Below are 24,156 nucleotides of genomic sequence, written 5' to 3' on the forward strand. Positions count from 1 at the left end.
TCTGGTGTCTTATAACTTCTTAGCAATCATTTCTGCAACATTGATGTTCTTCTGTGTAAAACAGTGCACTTCTGCATAGATGAAACAGTACACAGGATGCTGTTTTGGTCAAGGCTGCAATTTCATTTGTGTTTTTAGGATCCTGTACTTGAAAAGACCTTAACTGGGATCCCTTGCTAATGGATCTGAGTTCATTATTGCCCGGCTAGCATGCTGACACCCTAAAAAATTCATTTTCATGCAATATGATTTATTGAGGAGTTGGGAAACTGTTCTAGGTACTCCAGGTGACCCTGATAAGTACAGAACTAGAAAGCTAGCACTACAGGTGTAAAAGACTATAAAAATATAAAGAGTATATGCGGAAATGAATACAATAGTGTCAGGGAGGATGAATGTATATACACAGTTTTTAATAAGCTTCCTTCTTGCTTTCTCCTGACATTACTAACCACTGCACTGGTGCATCAGAGACATGCTCATCAAATTTTATGTAACCTGACCTTTACAGAGGAGGCTTTCTTAGGCAAAACATCTGCACATATCCCAGGAAACTTTGTTATTTACATGATCTCTGAAAACCAGTCCAAACCAGTTCCTTTGTGGATTTTTGGAAAGTGCCGGTTAGAGGATATTAAACAGTCTGAAAAAGAGTAGATTCTTGAAATAGAGGCTTTTCTTATCTCTAATACACACCTGGCTCACTGTTAACTACAACTTCCTAACTTGAATGGCACCCACTCGCCTATAAATTTGCTTTCTTCCTTGCCCAACACACTTCACGCCTTTTGCATCAAAGGAAGTTCACCAGCACTCTACTTTCTGGCACCTTTGCTACAAAAGAGATTCCTGGATAAGTCTGGGAAGAGGAATCTTATTATGAATGTGCATTTACAATATAGCCACACTAACATACAATGACACTACTTGTTAATGCTAGAGTATACATGACTTTTGAACATTTGTTGTCTATGCCAGTTGATCTTTGAGGGTTTCTATAATACAACAGTGGCAACACGTAGTCAACAAATACACTGTATATTACATACATGTAGGTAAACAGACAAAAAAAAATAAAGTTACCCTTTGGTGCTGTTCGTTTTTCATGTCTCTCCGGTTTCTGTTTATGAATTTCTGAAAACAATGCAATGCAGAGTTATCAATATTAAAATGATTTTCACAAACAACAAAATCAGATGCATTATCATAATACAAAATAACCAAGTGCTTCTTATATTATAACAGAGCTATAGCTTTATCATCTTCATGTTCAGAATTACACACAACAAAATTGTATTTATAAATACACAGACAATATATATGGACAAAAATCATAACATTACATTACTTCAATAATTACTCTGTTTTTAATTGAGCAACAGAGCTACTTTTAAAGTCATGACTAGGTTTCGCTAATCTGTAAAAGCTATACAGTAACATGCATTGGTCATGAATCATAAAACCCCGTCTTTTTACTAATCATTATTCTATATGTATCTTGGCTTGCTTACCAGGGTTAGTATTTTATGTTTTCCAAATTACCTTTGGAAGAAAAAAATGTTCTTTTTACTACATTTTCTACATTTTTTTAAATCTCAAATGCTCAATTGGTAGCTCCAACACAGAGCAAAATGTGGACTCAATGCTGTATGCAAACTACAGAGAGAAAGTTTCTAGCTTAGGGATTGTTATCTCAAAGAATGACTCATTTTAATCATGCTGTACACCAATGCACTGAGAACTGCCATGTTAGAAGAGGAAGTAGTACAGTATTTCCTGCTCTTGCTGTGTTGTCTTTCTTGAACAAAACTCCTCACCTGTGACATTTACACTAAATTACCGTACTAGAACTCTGTTACTTATTTTTTCCTGCTTTCCTTATTGTGGCAAAAACAGGATAATTACAAAAATGTAAAATGTTGCATTGGAGAAAAAGCAAATGAATTAAAGCAAGCTTGCATAGCACTGTTTGCATAGAGTGGTAGAAATGTAAGGGTCATATATTATAGGTGCTCGATAAAGTAATTAAGATGATACAGTGTCTGGTTTATGGCATTGTGCATACATTTCCTGCAGTAGAAAACTGGTATTAGTTGTAGAATCAAATACATCTTTGACAAAAGCACATGGAAATCTCACTAGACTATATGAGAGGTGCTTCTTCACGTTTTAGGGATAGATTTGACGTGCAGGGTCTAAATAACAAAAACACAGACCCTAGAATTAATTGAACAGAGAAGAAGTTATGCATACAACATCTCAAGTGTAAGGAGCTACTTTAGTGGTTATTGAAGACAACTGAAATCTTCCACTTCTACCCTTAGTCATTTGCTCAGAATGTGACAGGATGCACATTGCAAAGAGATACAGTAGAAAATGGTATTTTCCTTTCCCAGCACTCTCATCTTTACATAGGCCCTTGAAAATAAATACAGAACATTTTTATTGGAAAGTATTTGACATCTGAAATAACTGTGTCTGGTTTTTAAGAAACAAAACTATTCTATGGCATCAGCCTATGTTATCTTCAGATAGAGAGAACATTATTTCACTGAGATAAAGGGTAATAAAGGCCAAAATAAGTATCACTGTTAGCCACTTATGTATGGCAGCATAACTAAACTAGTTATATGATGTCATTAAGCTAAAAGGTCTTTCTCTTTGGTTTTCATTTATTGTTCTATAAACCTCAAAGGTTGTGATTAGGAAGAAATGATGCCATATTGATTTACTGTATTTCAGCTGAGTCTGGATTATTTTTCTTTCTGCAGCTATGTGAGAATTTTTTTTTTCTATCAAGTCATAGAGCCTAGTTGCTGGATTTTCAAACTTTTTCCATTTCTTCTGATTATAAGGATGCATAAACTAGTTTCAGAAGCATAAGCGGTAAGAATGATGCAAGACAAGAACAGTTGTAGGATTGCTCTCTGAATCTAAACACACCTGAGCAGTTCTCCATGCTGCTGCTCCAGATTGCCTCCAAACCTGACTTAATGCAGATAAAGAAAGCTGAGTCACTACCTCTGCTTGGCAACATACAGCAGAGATATATCTCACCCGGCCCAGGAGATCATCCTACATACAGATATGAATAAGGCCCACTAAGTGATAAATCACATTCTTCAGGCAGAGTCATCTACACGGACACATATGCCTTGCTTGCTTTAGGATGCCTCAGCTCCATTGCATTCCCACCACCTAATATGTGTCTCGCTACAGAAAACAGGCCTCTTTTTATTGAAAAAAATAAGTATAATATAAACTTTTGTGATTTCAAAAAAAAAAAAAAAGCTTTTAAAGTTACTGTGGTTTTAGGGAATTTCTTTTTGCTAGTTTGACTGCAAAATATGTATAGATCACTGCCTGGCCATCTCAATCAGCCTCACACTATATTAGTAGAGCTTGCTTGACACAAATACTTCAGTAAGATACACAAAAAGATGCTTTCTAGACATCTACACTGAGATTCTTATCTAAGGTGCTGCTGCAATTAGGGTACCACACATCATAAAAAACCCTACACATATTCCTTGAAGTGAAATACATCCTTATAATACTTAAGTGTGTGTACGTATGTTTTTATATATTGCAGTGTGTGCCATCATTAGGATCTCTTCACAAGCTCTCCATTGTATCTTGAACCATCATAAAAATTGCAGCCTGGAGCACATAAATTCTGACACACATAAATTCTGACACATCACAACTTAAATTTTCCCAGCACAAATAAATGTAGTCTCTTTATATGCTGATCTTGATCAATTTACAAGACAGAAAATACTGACTCTTTGCTAATTCCAAAATATCTAAAATGAGGAAAACATATTAGGTTATTTGAGACTTTTATTCTGTTCTGAGAGTTTTTATACTCTCTGCTTCATCTTTTATGACAAATAGCTTTAATTTTCCAGTAATCACATCGTATCTTATTGCTGGGTTGTCAGAGCGGCTATAATATCATAGAAGACTTACACGGCCAGTTTAAAGCATGTAATTTATCTCTATCAATATGACACATTGTTAATAAATCCTAAATATTATGAATTCGTGTTTAGAAAAATGACAGAATCAAGAAGCAGCAAGGATAATCTTTGTCACCACGGCAACCATCCTGCATCTTTATGAGATGACAGCACAGTTTATTAAATTATTGTAAGGGAGTATGTACTTTAAAAGCTGTATTTCATTGTTTGTTTTCTTCGGTTATCAAGTAGACATGAAAAATTATCTTTCCCCTTGCATTTCTTGGGTTTTGAATGGATAAATACTTTATTTCCTTAAATATGGATACTGCATGACATCAGCTTCTGTAAACCTCAGGTCTTGTGCAGTTATATAGAACATGCAGGGCAATTATTTAAATAACTACCAGAAGGGAAGCTAGTAGTCTCCTCACTGACCATTTCAAGATGCTAAAAGGAGATATATTCAACTATATTGTTAGCAGGCCATTATATCTATCTACTGTTGACCCAAAGCAGACCCTCACAATCACCTGAGGATCAGTATTGCAGGCAGCTTTACTGACAATCCCTGCTGAACATGCAGTTTCAGCACTAGCTGCCCCCACCTCTCACCCAGCTAATCATCGTTAACAGCAGTTTACAATGTCTAAAAACAGCCCAGCACCAGCTGTACACTATGAAGCCCCAGCTCCAGGAAGATCAGGGAGGGAGAAAGAAAATTAGAGTCCCCTGAATCCATGTGACCTAGTGGTGCAGCACTGTGCAGGTTTACATCAGAGTGAAATAAGAGGCACAACTCCTCCTGGAAAAGCAGAAGATTCTTCTGGTTCCTGAAACAGGTTTCCCTTCTTTGTCTGCTCTCTTATTTCTGATTTTGATTTTTTGTTACCACCTTTTTAACACAGTAAAATATATAGGATTATTCTTAGCTATTTTAATTGTATTGTATTGTGATTGCACCTATGTGCCTCGGCCCACATAACTTGCTCTAGGTACCACATGGATTCATAGCATGATATAATATCCCATCTCTGTGACACAGGTGTTTAAACTTCAGAGGGCTACCTTTCTTCTCTTAGTGGGAAAGCATAGCCCAGCATCTTGCTTCATGAGATGATGAAGTGGTGATTGTTAAAACAGCTACTCAACCTCACCCTCTCCTGAGTTTCCATCTTATGGATGAAATATGCCTTAAAAAAACCCAACAAACCAAAAAAAAAGAATATCAATGATATGAGAGGCCAAGTGAGGGAAAAAAGAAAGGATTATTGTCCCCATCTGGAACACAAGAATGCTTTACTTAAGGTAAACCAGAAAATCAGGAAAACAATTGGGAATTTAACTCCAATCACTGACAATCAATATTATCTTCTCATGCTTAAAGCCATCCTGTTTCTACTTAAAAACTGTAGTGAGGATGCAACATAGGTTTGATGTATCTACTGTTTTAAAAGTATAATTGAACAGATGGAATTTCACTTGAAATAATAGTACATTGTACTTTATAAGCAAATTTTACCAGTTGGTCATCTTTTTCATCATCTCCTACTGCTAACAACAATATACACCTTCGGTGTCTTGACATTCTTTCTCTTATAAAGAGGAAAATGAGTCCTATTCAGAGTCCTGGTGAACCAGAGGTTAATAATTTGCCATTGAGCAGTCAAAACCCTTACAGCTATTACCAGCAATTTAATGGGGCTACATCCTTGCTAGTTTATCAGGACTAATTGGCAGCAGGCAGCTGATTATCCTGAAGAGTTGGTAGAAATAGATACTGAGGGCAAGGCAAGAGTGAGTGGTGTTAAGAGCTTCAGAAGATGAGAGGGATGTCATTTCTAATGTGTTTCTAGATGCTGTCTGTATGAAGAATTGTAGTCAACCCTCTTGCTGCTGGTATCCTCAGGAGAAATTTGCAATAGTGCAGTTGATGTCTATTTTTAATTTAGATAGTACCAGCTGGTGAGGATGACAGTTATCCTTGTGGGGCTAGAAGGGGAGTAGAGGAATTTGTGCATTAGAGAAACTTCCAGCTAACTACTAATAAATCATGTAGCTATACTCTAGAGAAAAAAAAAATAAATTGCAATAAGAAAAAAACGCTGTGGGGGTGGGGTGGGTGAAGAATAGGAAATATTTAATTGGGGATTCAAATTGGTGTATTATGCTTATATCCAGTAACCAAAGACAGTGTAACAAAAGGCTTTAAGTACTAACATCCAGTGTTGGAAAGTCCAAGTGACACATAAGACTAATTCAGGTGACTTCCCTTTGAGCTTGCTAGTAGCAGTTTTATCCCCATTGTTTTCTTAGACCTTGCCCTTTTCTGAGGATTCATAGTAATTCAGGTCAGGATACAGAACAACTTTTCCTGCAGTCAGGTGTCTAACATCTTTCTTGAAAGAGGAGAAGAATTGCCTCTTACTAGTGAAAATGTTGAATCGTTTGTGTGCTCATCCAGGCCACAGTGACTTTTAAGTACGGTTTCAAAATTGTTTATCCATCTCTTTGGAAATCATAAGTACATTTTAGAGTGAGAATGAAGGGGTGGGGTTTTTTTGTTTGTTTGTTTGGTTTTTTGTTTGTTTTGGGTTTTTTTGTTTTTTTTTTTGTTTTTGTTTTTTTTTTTCCTTTCATATTTTGCAGAATTATACAGCATCTCTTTCATTTGTTGTATAAGACTACTTTGGACAATGGTCACAGAAGAGAATTTCTCATTCTTCTTGGTGAAAAGCCTCTGCTCTGGTGTATATTTACCCAAACCAACGTATTTTTCTAAACTAAACATTTCAGTGAGGTGCTTTTGATTAGTCCTAAATGTATTCAGCAAAGCTCAGCTACTTCACCTCAGTTGGCTTTATTCCCTCAACCTGGTACTTCGTTTGGCATCACTAAACAGCTATTAGAGATACAGAGAACATGACCCTTAAATATTTCTGAACAAGCTACCTATCTTGAGTAGCATACAGCAAGCAAGTAGGCTTCATGTTCTCCCAAAAATATAGAGATTTAACATGACCTCCCAGGTAAATGCTAAGCATTCTTTATAATGCTGGAACAGGACAAAAATAAATAGATTAGATTCCAGTTCAAGCATTACTCAATTGTTTCCACACTATTGTAATTTCACTGGACTGTAATAGGAATTCACTGTAGGTGCTCTGCTGACAACTTCATCATCTTGCTGAGGAGTGTTCCCAAGGATGAAGAATTAGCTGTAAACATGGAAGCTGTTACATACATCTCTTAAGATTTGTCTCTTTGATATAAATCCAAAAGTTGTACTACATCCTCCACAAAAAAATAAAGAAAATGGTTTTGGCAAATTCCAGCTTGAAAATATCAATTTACTGAGGCAAACAGAACTTGACACAATGCACAACCATTTTGTCTCTCTTCTTTCTAAAGCCCAGCTGATTTTATGTTTTGGGTTTACTTTTCCCTCTGGTAAGGTTTCCATTTGCAGCAGAAAAGCAATATCTTCTCTTTTCAAGGGAAGGAGGTTACTCATAATTATCTGTAAGCTGCACTGGCATCGTTCAGGAAGCTGTTATGCAGATTGGTTTAGATGAAGGAATTTTAATGATTGGGCTTTTGAAAGAATTAAAAGTGGAAGAGACTAAAAGATCTTCAGCCCTAAAGATTTTATTATTTTTTTTATTTTAAGTATGTAAATATATTAAGACTGTGTTAGTGTGTGTGGGGGTATTTGTTTGTGGTTTGGTTTTTTTTATGTTTTGTTTTGTTTTATGTTTTGTTTTGTTTTATGTTTTGTTTTGTTTTCATTTCCAGACTGCAGTTCTGTAGCTTGGTTCTGAAATGTAAAAGGATGCTAATTACACTTAGATTAAAACCAAATAATAACCACAAAAAATCCCGACCTCAACGAATGAGAGATAGAGCCATGTGACCAAAACCAGGTTTTTCTTTTTTTGTTTTTCATGGAAAGTAAAATTGTCTTGACATGTTTCTCTCTATGGATTCCAGCCAGCAAAGATGTTATTGGACCAGTTTTAAATTATGTTTTTCACAATTAATTTTATCAGAGTCTCCATTTAATTGAATGTAATTTTATGCAGACAAGATGCTAACAAAAAGTATAGGTCTCTAAGTAGAGCAAAATGATATACAGTAATATATGGAAAACTCTAATCTTGATTAGTATCAAAGAAATCTTTTCCCATATATATGTATTCTATTTTTTTGTTTGGTTGGTTTTGGTTTTGTTGTTTATTTATTTATTTATTAATGAAAGGAGGAAAAAATAGCCTTCTCTGCTCAGATTTAAAAAACATCAACTCTCCACATCCTACCTTAATGTATTAGTCTGCAAATATATATTCCTATAAATTCAGTCACTATAGATACAATTGATTCTTTAGGGGCCTTGCATGCGACACGTACAGTTTGTGTGGGTTGTGACCATGGGGCCCCACTTGATATATCCTCTCCTTGGCACAACTGTCACTGTTGGAGGTGAGGTTGAGTTCTCTCGGGAACATGCAGGACCCCCAATTCTGCTGTTGTGAGTTTAACTGAGTTTTGGATGAGCCCCTCAATTGCCAGGTCAGGCATTTGTCCTGTCTCAGGCACAGCAGCATCCCAGCCAGGGAGTCATCTGCCCAACACTCCCCTCTTCTTTTAGGGTGAAAACCTGCCCAGTCGTCTACAGCTGTGGCACAAATGGAGGTTTCCACCAAGATAACATGGATAACCTCACTTACAGTTTCCCTGATTTAAGAAGATAGCTTAACGAGCTGCAAACCTTTGTGCTACTACACTTCTGTCTGGGATTCTTACTAGCCTTTGGCTCAAAGTTCTCTCTGTATCTTTTAAAAGATAGCTGGCAAGTTTGGATTAAAGTGTTTCAACTCAAAACTCAATCACTGTTCTTCAATAGGCAAAAGAACTATAACTGAACATCCCTATTCCCTAGTGGTATGCAGTTTTGTTTCATCTGGACAATTTGGAAAATATTTTCTTTACATTATAAAATGCTATTTTATAGTGAATATGCTATTACTGTATTGATCAGAGTAAGTAAAACAAGATGAGATTGTTAAAAGAACATTAATAACAGAAATGGATGGCACAAAAATGCAAAAAATACATTTCTGGAAAAGCAGTTTGACATCTGAGAATTGTGATTGATTATAAATGATTTTCATAATCTAACAGAGGGTGTACTTTACACAAAGAAACACAAAATGCTTTGTAGTAAAGTGTAGCCTAGGCAAACAGCGAAAGCCTTTTAGAGACATCTATAATAGCAACTCATACACAGAAAAGTGAACATTACCATATGGCAGCATAAAAGAAACTGAATTCAGAAGGGATTACCAGTACAACTAGATATATACTTTAGGGATGAATGGAAATGCATAATTTATTTCTAAGACACTCACATAACAACCACACAAGCAACTCAGTTTTCAGGTTGCACCTACGGTACTCTGAATTTCTTTCCTCTACTTCATTTCCAATTTTTTTTTGTTCAAAACTGTTTTCTGAACTTGAATATTACTTCCAGAAAACCCACTTATTTTCTTTATTTTTCCAGATTTGTTACTATATAACAAAAGGACTTCTAAATGATATAAGATGATGTTCTAATTTCAGTATTCTGGCCAGAAATAACTAGTTGCCATGTCAGCTAACGATGTGAATTTTCCAGTTATTCTTCTGATATAAACTAAAGTAATAACAAATTATTATTTATATTGTAACTTATAGTTATTTTAAACTTTAGAAAACCCTTATAGTATAGAATTTCAAATGCTAGTATCTTAACAGGCACTTGGTAGCATTTTAAACCTCCTAAGGTATTCTGGTAGTCATCAGGTACCCTGTAAGGGTGCACGTCTCCCATAGGTCCTGTGTCACTTCTGCCTGTCCCATGCTATACCTGAGATAACATGTATCTCAAATAGCACTAGTCAGCTATGTTTATTCACCTGAATCCTACCCAGCGTATTTGTATTGTGGAACAAGGTAGTTGCTTGACAATACCGAGTTAAAAGTAAAACTTCCTAATGTGTATAGGACTTTAAGATAATAGATGAGTGTGACTAATTGACATGTAACTAATCATGTGGAAATTTGGGAAAGAAAAATATCTTGAAAATTTTGTGATAAAACCAAACTGATTCCAGCAACTTGCTGCCAGGGTTGTTATGCTCCCAAACGCTAATGTGCATACTGTCGGTATCCTTGGGTTCACAGAAAGCCATAGGTGGATTACAGTCATGCAAGAACTCTGTCCTTGTGGAATTCAGTGACAGCATGGCTCCAGGAGTCCCTGAATGGGGCAAAGGTCTAGGGTATAGATAACTGTTCCGGGGAACTATCACTATATTTTTAAGAGTTCTTGTGTCCTTCCTGAGGCATTTTCACTGGTCACTCTTGGGCAGCAATAAACACTTTCATCTCATCCACTGGGTCAGCTGACTTTTGGTCTGATCACATATAATCATTCTCATGTGCTTAATAGAGAGAAACAATCTGATACACATTATAAACTGCAGAACCAAATCCTTAAATATTTGTCAGCATGTTTTTCCCTACCCTGTCTGAATAACCAAACCAGTTCTTTTTAAGCTTATAAAAACTATAATATTAAAACTGCTTTCAAATAGCAAATCCCCTACTTGTCTTCTCTAAGCAGGTTGTTCCTACCTCTCCTCTTTCACAGGCAAAGCTGTTGTAGATGTTTGCTTGATCACCCTTAAAAGGAGATGTAGGAAAATGATCTGGTCTGAGAACTTTTCCTTTTGGGAGAATTATGTTTACTGTTGTTAGTGCAGATTAATACCCATATCTGAACAAACAAATAGTCTGTGCTAAATAATTCTGATTGTCTTAACCTTGGGGTGAAGAGGGGTTAATGGCAGTGTCTGGAGTCAGATCTGCGGGAAGTGCACCTTGGTCAGAGATGCTGAGGGTAAATCAGTGAAACCAACTGTGCCCTTAGAAGTCACCACAGCTTTTAAGAAGAACGTGGCATGTTTGTCTTCAGTATATTAATAACCAGCCTAACATCAGGCAACAATATTCTCATATGAACTGCAAACAGAAGGACTGGGTGCTTTGCTGAAAAGTTTATTTGTAATTAACAAAATTTATTTCAACCTCTAACAGAAATTTCTGTTGGTTTTGGCTTCTTGTTTTAATATTTTTAAATGACATTTTTGTAAAAAAAAAAAAAAAAAAAGAGAATAGGATCATTTTATATAACTACTGTATACATCTTTCTATCTCATACATAGGGTAACTTACAGAAAATTAGAGATCCATCCCTACCTCAAGAAAATCAAGTTTCTTTTGATTGTTGATATAGAATAATCTTATGCCAAGAAAAACCTATTTGGTAATACAGAGATGGTTAACAGCATCAAGATGATGCTTTATTTCTTACCCAGCTTTCTAAGTTCACTGTATTTATTTAAATGAAAATTACTTACATAGTGAGTTACTTTTGTGTGTGTATGAGAGAGAGCACAAGAGACAGCAAGAGAAAAATATGGACAGAACAAGGATTTAATCTAAGCCCAAATGTAAAATCAAGGAAGGATATTTTCAAAAACATTTTCCTAAGCTTCAAAGTATAAAGTAAAAAACCAAATAGTTCTGACCTTAGAATCTTTTTCAAAGGTTTCCAATGACTTACTCCTAAGACCACATACCAGATTAATGTTTCTGAGCCAGAATGCATCAGCTGTTTTGAAGCAGCAGAAGATGCTACTCTAGCATACAAAGAACATGGCTATGTGTACATAGCTTGTCAAGTGTACCCTGGATAGCTAACTGAGAAAACCATGTTCAGATTTTAAATTTTCATTTACTCATACATAAACTAGCATGAAGTTCCAGAATAGTTTAATAATGACATTTTAGGCCATGGATGACAATACTGAAGTGTCTGCACTTGTTTATATTTTGCAGATCATTATTTCCAATTCTGTGCACCAGGTTTCTCAGTTCTTTTCCAAACTCGTAACTGATGTTGGTGATGTCCACCAAAAATACTAAATATCTCTCTTTCTCTGTAGCAATAATTTCTAGTAAAAAGGACCAAAATATGAGAAAACATATAGCTGTCAAATAATTGAATTTGTTTCTAAAGGTTAAACTAACCATGAAAAAATGAACAAGACTATCAGTCATAACCATTGTTCTAGAAAGAAATCAAGACAAAAACATCTTAAGCCTGCAAGAAACAGTTAGCAGTTTTCTCAACATCTTCTGTGAAAATGCTCTGCAGTTTTTGCATGTTAAGAATATGTATTTTGAAAGACTGCAAAGTTCAGTGCAGAATAATCTTTCACTACCTCTACCGAAGAATTATTTTTTTTAAATATTTTTCTGGACAATATCAAATGTTCACTCTTTTCCAATTATTAAAGATAAATATTTGTGATAAGACTTGGACTGGCAAAAGTAATTGAATAACAAAGACATTTGAGAGGTCTTTACATCCTTTCTAAAGGATTCTGAAACTCATAATTAGTCCTGTTGCATGTGCAAGCCCATTGTCATTACTTGTACTTTTATTATCTTTTTTTTTTCAATTTCCATCTCTAGAAAGGTGATCTTTGATTTCTTTGGGTTCGTAATTATCATTATGCTTTTCTTCTTTCATCATTACAGTGTCCTTACCACTCCCCTTGAACTTTTTCCAGTATGTAATTGTATTATGGAACCAGCAAACTTCTTGTTCTTTTCAGCTACTACAATCCATTATAAAGTAAATTTGGTGCTAACATTTTAACATTCTTAAAAACTGCTAGTAAATAAAGCAAAAGAGTGAAGGCCTGTCCATAGACCAAAAATAGGTATGGAGATTTTTCAAAAGCTCTCAGCCTCTTCAGAAATACCACAATAACTGTGGGTTACATCCAACAAAAGTGCTTATAAAATCAGGCACGGTAACCACAATGCACATTTTCAGAGTGAAATTTGAGATAGGTTTCCTGTAAGTATGTGCAAAAAGTCAAACTGCTCATCTTCTAGAGACAGCAGTAACGTACTGCACAATCTCTCGGGTCATTTTTTTTGTTTAGGATGTTCAAATGCCACAGGCACAAGAGCCACCTAAAAAAAGATCATTCACAAAGCTATAGACAGCAATGCTGTGCAGAGTGGAAGGGAGTTTAATACAGAAACAGTCCTTTATGCGAAAACAGAGAATGCTCCAGAACCTAAAAATTTCATTCTCATTTTGTGGATCTAACTACTAACATTTTGATACCCCAAGACTCTTAAAGTAAATTTTTACAGCTGATTTTCCTTTGAGCTCAGCCTTAACGGCAGTCACATGGGAAAAAATCACAGGTACAATGTATTTTTTGTTTAAGAAAGCTTTTCTTCTGGATCTCTTGTTTCTGGACCATAGACTTGACACATTAGGAAAAGCTACTCAAAGAGATCTGTGCCTTGTCTTCAGAGGAACAGATTGTGATGTTTGTGAGAGCGGTACCTGCACGAGCTCATCTTAGCTCTTGCCTCCCCTCCCAGGGCTTTGACGCCTGTGTTCATGAGCTTTAACCCTGGGAGTGAATTTCAGTGTGCTTAAGCAGAAAAGCTGTTAACTAGACTTTATCACAGAGCTCTCAGAAAACTTTGATATCAGCTTAAACTCCAGCAGTTCAGCTCCTTGATGTTTACACAATTTTAAGAGAAGTCTGCAAAGAGAGACTCTAACAGCTCCAAGGAGCTCACAGCTGCCTGTCACTGAGCAGACGTGCACAGTACTCTGCACTGGCATTTCTAAGGGACTGGTGGCTTAAGTCCACATATATTGTATTTCTGTAGCCTGGAAAAAGAGGTGACAAAATCAAGTATAATCAAGGCCAGATCCGAGCTGCCAGGATGAAATGGAGACCTCCAGTCACCTGGAGATGACAACAAGTTATTTGAAGATGTTGCTATGCAAAAGCTTACAGCTATACCCAGAAAAGGCCTTAGACCACTTTCTTCATCAGGCCTAGTCAAGAAGCAGCTTTTTGCAGGGAGACAAGGATAAGATTCCTTATCCTCTGAAAGACAGAGAGGAATATCTTGAGCACGCATCCAGAAAATGGATAAGCCTACTCAAAATCTGTTTTACTGCATAGACAGATGAACTACGTTTGAATTCGGCACTTTTCACATGTGAGTTATCCTGTAAGATACCAGCTCCAGAGGAATCACCAGCCCTTTGTTCAAGTCCTTCACACCACAGATAGAAGACTTTCTCAGGCATTTATCTCCAGAGCAGGGTTGTGAGCTCTGAATACTGAGGACAACATTAAAAGCTGGCAGTTAGATACTCAGCTCCTTTGATGTAAGAGTTTTAAGTCCAAACAGTCACCTCAGTACTTCCAACTGACTCACTTAAGCAACTTCCAGCTTATTTTGATGGCTTCTCTGAATTCTATTTCTACAGCCTAGTGTCCCAATGCAAAATTTAAGGCATGAGTATGTCACTGATTTCCAAAGAAGGCACTGCAATGCTGAGCATGGTCTTGTCCATAAAGCTTTTATGAATTAAGCCTTCCCAGCAGTGAAGTGTCTCCACAGTACTCCCTGACTTCCACCCATGTACCCAGCATTCCTGCCAACAACACGCTACAGCTTCAGAGCCTTCGCACCCACTGTAAGTTTAACAATCTATTTCTCTCTTTGGGAGAAGAGACAGGGCAATGATGAGCCTTTTGCGATTCTTACTGGTTGAGTAAAGACATAAAATGTTTTCCTACACTGTCTATAAGTTTTCTTCAGTCCTAACATAAAGGATCATCCATAGAAAGATTAATGGTCCTGGTCTTCAAGACTATTAATATCTTGGATACCCTATTGAGACTGACAAATGTGTCATTAAATAGAATCCTGATCCAGTTCCAATTATCTTCAGAGAAAACTGGATTGTAATCTCAGCACCAGCTGGGGTGATAGATTCTTCAATATAGGCATTTACCTATAGAGAATGTGATGGATACCAAATTCAGATCACATAGAGATGCTTACACATCTTGTTATCGTCAAGCTGTGCTCAATTTGGAGAAAAAAAGACCACTTAGTTTTGAAAAGCTTTACATCTTATCACTAATATCTCAATCCTTCTAATATATTTTCATTTTGATTTAATAGAAGTTGAACTTAAGTTTTATGTTTCAACATAACAATTTTAATATCTGAAAAGGTTTATATTACAAATTGTATTTGTTCCTCTTGCCTTCTTTAAAAATTCAATGCTAACAAAGTAGGTTTTTTTAAAGATTCAGAACTAGTGCTTATTTTAGTGTTCTGTGTTAACACAAAGCAAAATGCTTTTATGACACCTCACCATTATTTCTCAGTAAATATTCTATATTCTTATTTCTTAATATTATTTATATCCAGACAAACACATAACTCATATTGGCATTAATAGAAGTCCCACATACAGGGCAAAGGTATAGATAATATTTCTGTAATTCTACTGGGGTTTTTTATGAATGTTTTTCAGATTTTCTGGATAATAATGAAACAGTTAAGAATTCTCACATATCAACTGACAATACAACAAGTACTATTACTCGAGTTTCTTATATAATGAGTTTGTTAAAGCACAACTTACAAGGTTAGTAGACTGACATGTAACTAATGACAGAATCTATATCACATCTTAAAATCTATATCTAGTTCTTAAAATGGTTGAAAAATATTGCCCTCTATAGTAAGGCAATTGACCAACCTTTTTTCAGGGAAGGTTCCACTTCACCTAAACCAAAAGAAAGGAACAAACATTAGAGAAGAGATATCATAATTTTTAAAAATCACATTTTTTTGTTACATTGGATCATTTTCATTAAAACAAAACAAAACAAAACAAACTATTCTTTACATGCTAAACAGCAAGCACTCTATTCTGACATTTTTGATTTTTCATAACATCTCTCTCTTACCACAGAGGATTTCCTCAGTCTAAGGTAGATAAATTCAATGTACTGTAGTAGCCAAGGAAACATCCAAATCTCTATTTGTGCTTCTTAATGTTAACTTGTGACTACAATTTACAATTTGCTTGATTTTATGCATGTTTCCATGTTTTAAGAAGAGGCCTGGTGCTTACATTTTAGCTCCAAATAATAAAATGTATATGCGGGCTAGCAAGGTTGCAAATCTAGCAACCTTTCCAGTGAAATCCAAGGTAAAAAATTAAGCAATTTCAGCAGAACTATGAGCTGTATGATTGCTGTGGTGTGTTATTCCACTGCTTTGTAGGACATGGAATTGAAAGGATTTAGCCTCAACAACTGTGGTGTGTGTGCAGCCTTAGCTGCACTGACTGCAGTGCACAATTGTCGGGGACTTCACATGCACTTTTTATGATATAATGCCGTAAGTTGTCTACTGCCTTTTCACACCTCTGAAAGTTATTAATGAAATCCCACTTGGACTAAAGGGTGGGAGGACTGAGGTTTCCAAACACTTCTGAGCAAGCATTCAGATCTTGAATTTTTGTATATCAGATATTTTATGACCTTTCTTAATTACATTAACACTTCTCCAATCAAGTATTTGAAAACTTGCAGTTCCTTGGGAGCTATGAAAAGGTAAAAATGAACACTTCTCAAATTTTAGCAGGTTCTCCATATTTCACCTTTTCTGTTTCCCAGTCATATGAAAGACTGCCTTTTTGTTGGTTAAAAATCACATCTCAGAATAGGATGCCCATTTCACAGACTCACACGTAGCAACTGATCTATTTGTATTCATATATGACTCTGATATAAAAGCTCATGCACAAATTTAAAATTTGTTAATATTTCAAGTTTATGAACAAACAGGTAGAAGTCAGTTTCAGTGCAGGTTGCTTTTTAATTTTATTCTGGTATAACCAAATGGAATACAAAATAAACTACTGTGAAATGAAGATGTCACTCCTACTTTCACAACTTGTCAAAATGATCAATATAATGTCACATGATGATCCACTACTGCTCTGCTTATACAAGGCCACTACTTTTCCTTTATGACAGAAAGATACTTATTTCCAAACTTGAAAGTTTATCAGTTTGCTTCCATTAATCAGATAATATTGGATGAAGAATGCTACTATAATGACAGAACTAAAATTTACAGTAAACAGAATTATATGCAATATGTCATTCGAAAGTCCCTTAGTTCAGCCAAAATGCTATTTTTTCATTCCTTTTTTGTATGTGTGTGTGTGTTTCAACACATTGTCTTGTCATTGATATATCAAATAAAAAAGTTTTAAGTTTTCTGGTCTCTCTTGTATATTTACCAGGATTCTTTAGATTCTCACTGATTAAAAGAAAATAGTTATTAGCATTCTATGAAGCAATATCGTGATGCATATTTTGGTTGTGGCTTTGAAGTCTTGTATAAATTAGTGCTCTTTACTTCAAGATGTACTAATGGTAATATTTAATTCTGACAGCTTTTCTGTAATGGTACATTAAACACGAGATGAAAGCTAACAAAGAGACCAATTTACTGATTGGAATAGCCAGTAGATGCTTTATTAGCAACAACATTCACTTTTCATTTTGTTTGACCTTCTTGTCTGTGAGGTTAAAAGCTGAGTAAGCCAACATAATGCATGTAAAACAGCAGTTAGAGCAGTTACAGAAGTCTTTACTTTATAAATACCTTCATCACTGTCATCATCATCACTCCATACAATGTCAGACAGAAAAGAAATAAAGCCATAAAGCCAATCAGTGGATTCTTCCAGTGTCTGATGGATGATTCTCAGTGGTTCTGTGCTGAGCTTGTTAACAGATCTTCCTGAGTGCAGAGTTTAAGACAAAAGTGTTAAAAAAAAAATACTCCTTCAGTGATTAAAGTTAATCTTCATTTTATACAGGACTAATTATGCTACCTCCTTTAACAGAAACAAAGATTGTGAATGTTAATTTTTATTATTCAAGGATTTGAGGACAGCTCTCCTTCCTGTGCAAGACTGGTATAAAACATATCCTACTATTCTTGCTGTTCACAGAGTGATTAGGAGTTCAGTGAATAATTTGGTCTGAGTTCTGCCTCTTCTTCTTAGGCTTGGTTGGGTAAAGGATAAATATATATTTGATTCTACCTAATATTCAACCTTTTAGATAATCTCTTCCTTTCAGACCACACATTATTTATTTATTTGTTTGTTTGCAAAATTATTTATTTATTTATCTTCCCTTGGCCCATGTCCTCTATCTCTTGATGCCTATTTAGGATTCACTACTATCTGTGTCTCACTCCTCATGTCACATCTCCCCTTGAGCCCCCTCCTTTGCACAAGTCCCAGTTGAGGAAGTTGCTGAGCCCTGGCTTAACCACACAGATAGATTGTATCATGGCCATGGGGCACATGTAAAGGATGGGAAAGAGAAAGCTACATATGCTTTAGGCAGAATAAACCTGAGTCCAGAATGAAGGGGAACACGAAGTCCAAATTGTGACACAGAGAAAGCTACTTTCAAGCACTTAGTCTTGTGTATCTGGTTCTTCTCTCACAACTTTTCTAGAGTTTCTTTCACATATACTTATGCACATCTGGATACTTAACTAATTCTCATCTTAATGCTTCTGTAGGCAAGTAAGACAGCAAACAAGGAAGCTGTGCAGTTTAATACGCTCCACCTTCCTGGGTCCTCTGATGGAAGCGAGGTGCCTGCTCCCCATTTTATCCACACTGAGGGAGGGGAGCCATCCATGGGTAATACAAGTGTCCCCTGAAAGTCTTTTCCAATTTTGATTTCATCATATTTCTCCCTGCCGTGTTTGTCCTCACACAGTATTTCAGAGGAACTTCCCAACCTCTGACAGGGTATTTCTTCTAAAATGCCCAGTCAGAGGTTGGAAGCAGAACTATATTTTCTTGAAATCTATACCAAACACTTCTTGGGAAGAGAGACAACTCTCATTCAGGCTGTTACTGTCCACTGCACTTGAAATGGCAGGCTGGATGATTGCCCTATCTCTGTGAAGGTTTCCCAAAAAGTAGACAATTGAAGGTAGATCACAAAATAGATTTGAGTTGTTGGTCTAGTCTGGTTCCTAGGAGTTTCAGCAGAAATATATACACTGAATTTAACAGTTATCAAGATGGGGACCATATCTCTGTTTACCACTGTCTTTCTGTATGCAAATATTTTAGCAGGAAGTTAAAGACAAGACTCTTTGGAACTGCTTCTGGTTGCAGTGTTCTGACTAATAAGCCAAATTTTAGCAGCAATCAGAAGCAGTCTCACATGGACTTGCAGGCTACAAAGACAGGCAAAATGCAGGCTTGAAGCAACATCTTTGACAGCAGCACTATGAACAGTTATTTTCTAAAAGTGGTTTAATGAAATATAAAGGTAACTTTAATGGAAATATGAATGTATCACTAAATAATTCCTTTTATTTCTAATTAATCAATTAATTAATCTGAAACAGAAAATACCAAGCTGATTTGCTATTATTTTCCATCTGCTTATTGATAACGTAGACCAAATAAATATTTTGGTTAATGTTTCTTTGAAGATTGTCTTATACATAAATGATACTGAACAACCAGGCATATCAAATAAATTAATCATGTGCCATGATTAAATGACATGATTGCAAAGAAATATGAGTGATGTCTTCATTTAGTATACTGTTGTGTGTATTGTTGTATTCAGAAACACTGAGCAGTATAACAGGAAATATTTACTTTGCTGATCATTTATTTATTTGCATTGTCCTCCTGCATTGAGATGTAGAGATTTTATTTTTTTACCTGATTTGCCACAAATGCTCTACTCAAGTGTTTACTAGGAGAATGAATACTTATATTCAGACTATTAGAAAGTAAATTTGTAAGCCGCCCACTGATGTCATTTGCGCTTTATTATAATTTAGAGGTGCTAAGGAGTCCATGTGGATCAATAGAATGGACATGTCCAGGAAGGTTTTAGCACAACTGAGGTTTTGATTCACAAGCAGGGATGGTTTAACTTTAGACAGCTGCCTTGATTTCTGCTCTGGCTATCCACCTACCCTTTACCCGTTGATTGCTTAAGGATGGCTCAGTTGCTTTTACAGCCACAGGCTTTTACAGCCGTAGGGACTACAGCTGTAAACTAAACAAGAATTGGTGTCAATTTATTTTAATATACCAGTCTATCAACTAGCAGTTCAAGAACTGCTTCACAGGTAGCAGAGCTGTCCCCCTGGGCAGGCAAGTGAAATGCTCAGAGAAGTGCAAGATCAAGAGCAGAGGAAATTATTCCAACCACCCCAAGGCAAGCCATCTTTGCTGATGAATCAGAGCTCTCAATATCATATCCTGGTCTTTAATTCATAACATCTTCAGAGCAAGCTATAAAAAAGGGATTAGAAATTGTAAGTGTCCAGAGGCTAAATTCCTCAGTCACATCTACACTAACAGGCCCAAGTTGCAAATCCTGTTTAACAGAACAAGTTTAGAAAAACCAGTTTGGGACTATGTAAAGGATACTTCAGTGGTATTTGCAAAATTAAGTTTTGTATACAAGCAGATACTGTGAGATGCACTTGTGGTCTTATGCAGGTGACACCTGCAGGTGACAACCTGGAAAGTTGTCTCCTTGTGTATAGACCTGTACCAATTTTGTTGTATTTCCTACACTTTAAAAACATAGTGCTAACAGTAATGATGTATCCTAAAATGCTTAAGAACACCACACAGGGTAATATTGAAGTGAAAATTACTACTGATCAAACCCATGCTTTTAGCTCTCCCCACAACTTTGACAACGCAGGTTCTTTCCCTAGTAGAAGAAAACACATAAGAAATGAAAGAAATAAAGCAATTCAGGGGGTAACGAGTAGAGAGAAAGGTGCCATGTGCAATGTACATGCAAAAGAAGAAAACCATTTCCAGAGGGTTTACATACTCTTGCTTCAAAAGTGAAGCTAAGAGAATGCAGATTTTCATGAAAAAGTTTGAGCTTGATATTTTGATATAATTTAGATTTTTTTTTTTTAATTTACAAAAGTCCAGTAAGGGTGCAGTATGATGATTTTTTTCAGAATAGTCTTGAATTCAACACATTCAGACCAAATTACCTGTCCTCTGCCCACCTTTTATTTTCTTGGCAGACCTTAGAATACAAATTATTTTAAAATTAAGCTCACAATATACTTCTGTTGCTAACTTATGTTATATAGTACATAATTTGTAACTAATCTATAACTATAAACTATAATTAATATTTGATACATCACGCATCATACATCATGCTGGTAGTAGCAGGGGCAGGATCTTGAATTTAAACTGTAAAGAGGCTGATCAACACAGAGTATTTCTCAGATAGATACAGGCTATAAAGGTCTACCTTTTGCTGAACTTGTAAATGGGGATTGAGCCAATTGTTCCTGTTAGACAATGTAGTAGAAAAATAGTAAGTGACTGTTGAAGGAGGAAGGAGGGTGGAGGAAGGAGGGGAAAGGAAGTGAATGGTTACTCAGGAGGTTAAGCTCTGGAGTGAAATATGAAACATGCAATTAATATTGAATACTTCTTGTTGACAGTATGCAATTTCATTTAATCGCATCTTAAATTCAGATCATCCTGTCTAGTCAAATGTACATGAAAGCCAGGTGTTGAATCCCTGGTGATTTCTAGACTCCCTCAAAAGTCAATGCAGAAAGATATATTGTGACCTTAAGAAAGCAAGTCTGTCGCCATCCTCTGACATTATTTTTAGGGTTATATGAATTAAATACTAAAGATGTGCATCCCTTTCCATTGACTAGGGAGTAAAGTAAGCCTGAAAAATTATCATGGGCATGACATCTTATTTTCATATGACTGTGGTATGTGACGTGGATCTTATTAGTGGTGGTGTTTCGTATTTTAATTCTTTTTGTTATCGTACGCTTTAGTTAAGCACTTAGATTTGTAACTTTACATTAATAATTAATTCCAGGTCAATATGACTATTCACCTTGATAAATTACTTGCATTTTGAAACAGCACTGGTGCCATCAGCAATGCTTTGCTATATTTTTTGGTTGTTGTTGTGGCCTTTTATTGCTTCATCCAGCAAAAGAGATGCTTTTCAGTTTCATAAAAGTTCAGCTCTTCTTGTGCTTGCACTTCCACCGCTATGAGAATAATTAACAATTTTGCCCTTTTTTTTTTTCAGTGGGAACTTCAAAATTTTGATTTCAGAACTTTATGGCAAATGCTGAAAATTGGAGGAGTTAAAACTGACAGGGAAAGAACCCCAGTCAAATTGAAGGACTTTGTATACTTTCCTTCAACAAAACCTTATTGTAGGAAAACAACTGAGTTTGGTTGGACAATGTTTGTTAGCTGTTGTAGATAGATATCTGGAAGGAAATTTGTAAGCTTGTTTGTATTTTCTTTACTTAGTGCATGCAACTTTGGTTAAAATAATTCTTTAAGAAATAAATTCAGATGTGCTATAGGTATTAAATACTTCTGAAAACTCCCTACGTATTTTGTAACTGACTTTCATGATCATTATATCAAAATTAAACCACTATGATTAATTGTAGCTCTCCAGCATTACTGGTACAGAAACAGTAATTTTATTCAAAATGAGAGAACAAGAATTCTGACCAACTAATTTATTCGTTTTTGAACTCTTCTTGGCTACCAATTTTCATTGCAATTGATTTGAGAATAGAATTTATACCTTTAATGGTAATTACTAGCTCACACTTAACACAGCTTCTTGAAATCAGCCAATGACAGACCTCCAAAGTCATTCAATCAGCATTAGATAGGTTATTGGGACAGAAGACTATTTTCATAAAGTGACAAAGTCACTTCTATTTCAGTAATACTGTGGTATTTTGCAAACAGAAGAAACCTCCTTCTTTTCACCAGGACTGATAACGGGTCCTTTAACAGTGGCCTTTGGAAATAGGAATTGATTAATCACATCGTATGATTTGTTATAACACCTCAACAGATTTGGTTATGTATATTTCATGGTCTGTGTCATCTATTCCTGTGAAGTGCACAACAAAAAGTGACTAATTGATTTATCTGTGCAAATCACTTCAGTCATTATTCCAGTCTTAATAACTCTGCCATGAATGTAGTTTCCTATCAATCTTTTTTGCTTGTCAAGTAGTTAAATATATACTCAGAGTTCAACCTATTTTAAAGTTTGTTTTTTTTTTTTAATGAATTACAGTGAATTATTTAATAATTGTTGGATTTTCATCAATTACACATTTTGACTCCAGTGAATTAAATGTAATTAAATTACAAATGATAGTAATTATCTGGTGTAAAGATTGATCTGTGAGATATAATCTAATTCATTGATACTGACAAGGTAGAGCTGATGAAGACAGAGAATTTCTGTCATGTTTGATAAAATACAAAACCTAACATTAGTTTGTAATAATACAACACATCCTAGTTTTTGTAAAATATTCTCTTACAAATATAGAGAGACCTGTATTTTGATTTGAAAGTCTATGTATTTCTATGGTTTGTTATTATTAGTAATAGAAATTTGTTTCTCCTCTGTGGTCTTCTGAAAAGTAGTATCTAACGTATAAAACTCACTATGCACATAATGCCTTCCATTATTAATATCCCAATTTATCAGCATAGGTGTCCTTAGGTCTTATCTTCCTACTTCGTAGACCAACATTTTTGTCATGCTTACAGCACTAAGCTTCAGGACAAAACGTGTTGCATATAATTGAATTATAGGCATAAAAATAATAATTTTGAATTATAAGTACATTGAATTGTAAATATAAATATAGTGCTAAAAAAACCTCAGAATCAACGTTACCCAGTAATTTCCATTTTATAGTAACTTAAATTGTGAATATGATGACTACAGTCTGTAGTATAAATCTGTTCTGGCTCTTTCTAACATCAGCCTTAGAAAATTGTATGGTGGTCAAGTCCATAGAGAAAACCTCACTTGAACGTGGACAAAGGGGTTTTACCCTAAATGAGGATAAAATAGTTATAACTAAAATTTACTTGCCAAAATTCAGAAATAAATTAATAAGGTGTCACAAAGTATCAAGTAATTTGAGGTATTTTTGATATGGCAACACATGTAGACAGGAATTTAGGTTTAGGGTGGGCTTTACATGTAGTTTATATGACTTGATTTTATATAAGCTGACAGGCTTCTGATTTGGTGGATCAGACCCTAATCACGCAGTGTTTTCTGAAACAGCCAGACGTGTTATGTAA

At 35.5% G+C, this 24,156-nt stretch overlaps 1 protein-coding gene across 1 annotated transcript in view; it reads right to left on the bottom strand.

Moving 5' to 3' along the window:
* Positions 1–24,156, bottom strand: part of TRDN (triadin) — a gene marked incomplete at both ends in the record, with an annotated part of 192,499 nt that overhangs the window by 162,979 nt on the left and 5,364 nt on the right. Inside the window, 3 exons of the mRNA XM_080341419.1 lie at positions 1,084–1,134; positions 15,679–15,705; positions 17,604–17,741. Coding sequence (XP_080197545.1) covers positions 1,084–1,134; positions 15,679–15,705; positions 17,604–17,741 — 216 coding nt within the window. The remainder of the gene's footprint in view (positions 1–1,083; positions 1,135–15,678; positions 15,706–17,603; positions 17,742–24,156) is intronic.

This window comes from Nesoenas mayeri (genome assembly GCF_963082525.1).
Source record: "Nesoenas mayeri genome assembly, chromosome: 3".
In the NCBI taxonomy this organism is placed as follows: domain Eukaryota; kingdom Metazoa; phylum Chordata; class Aves; order Columbiformes; family Columbidae; genus Nesoenas; species Nesoenas mayeri.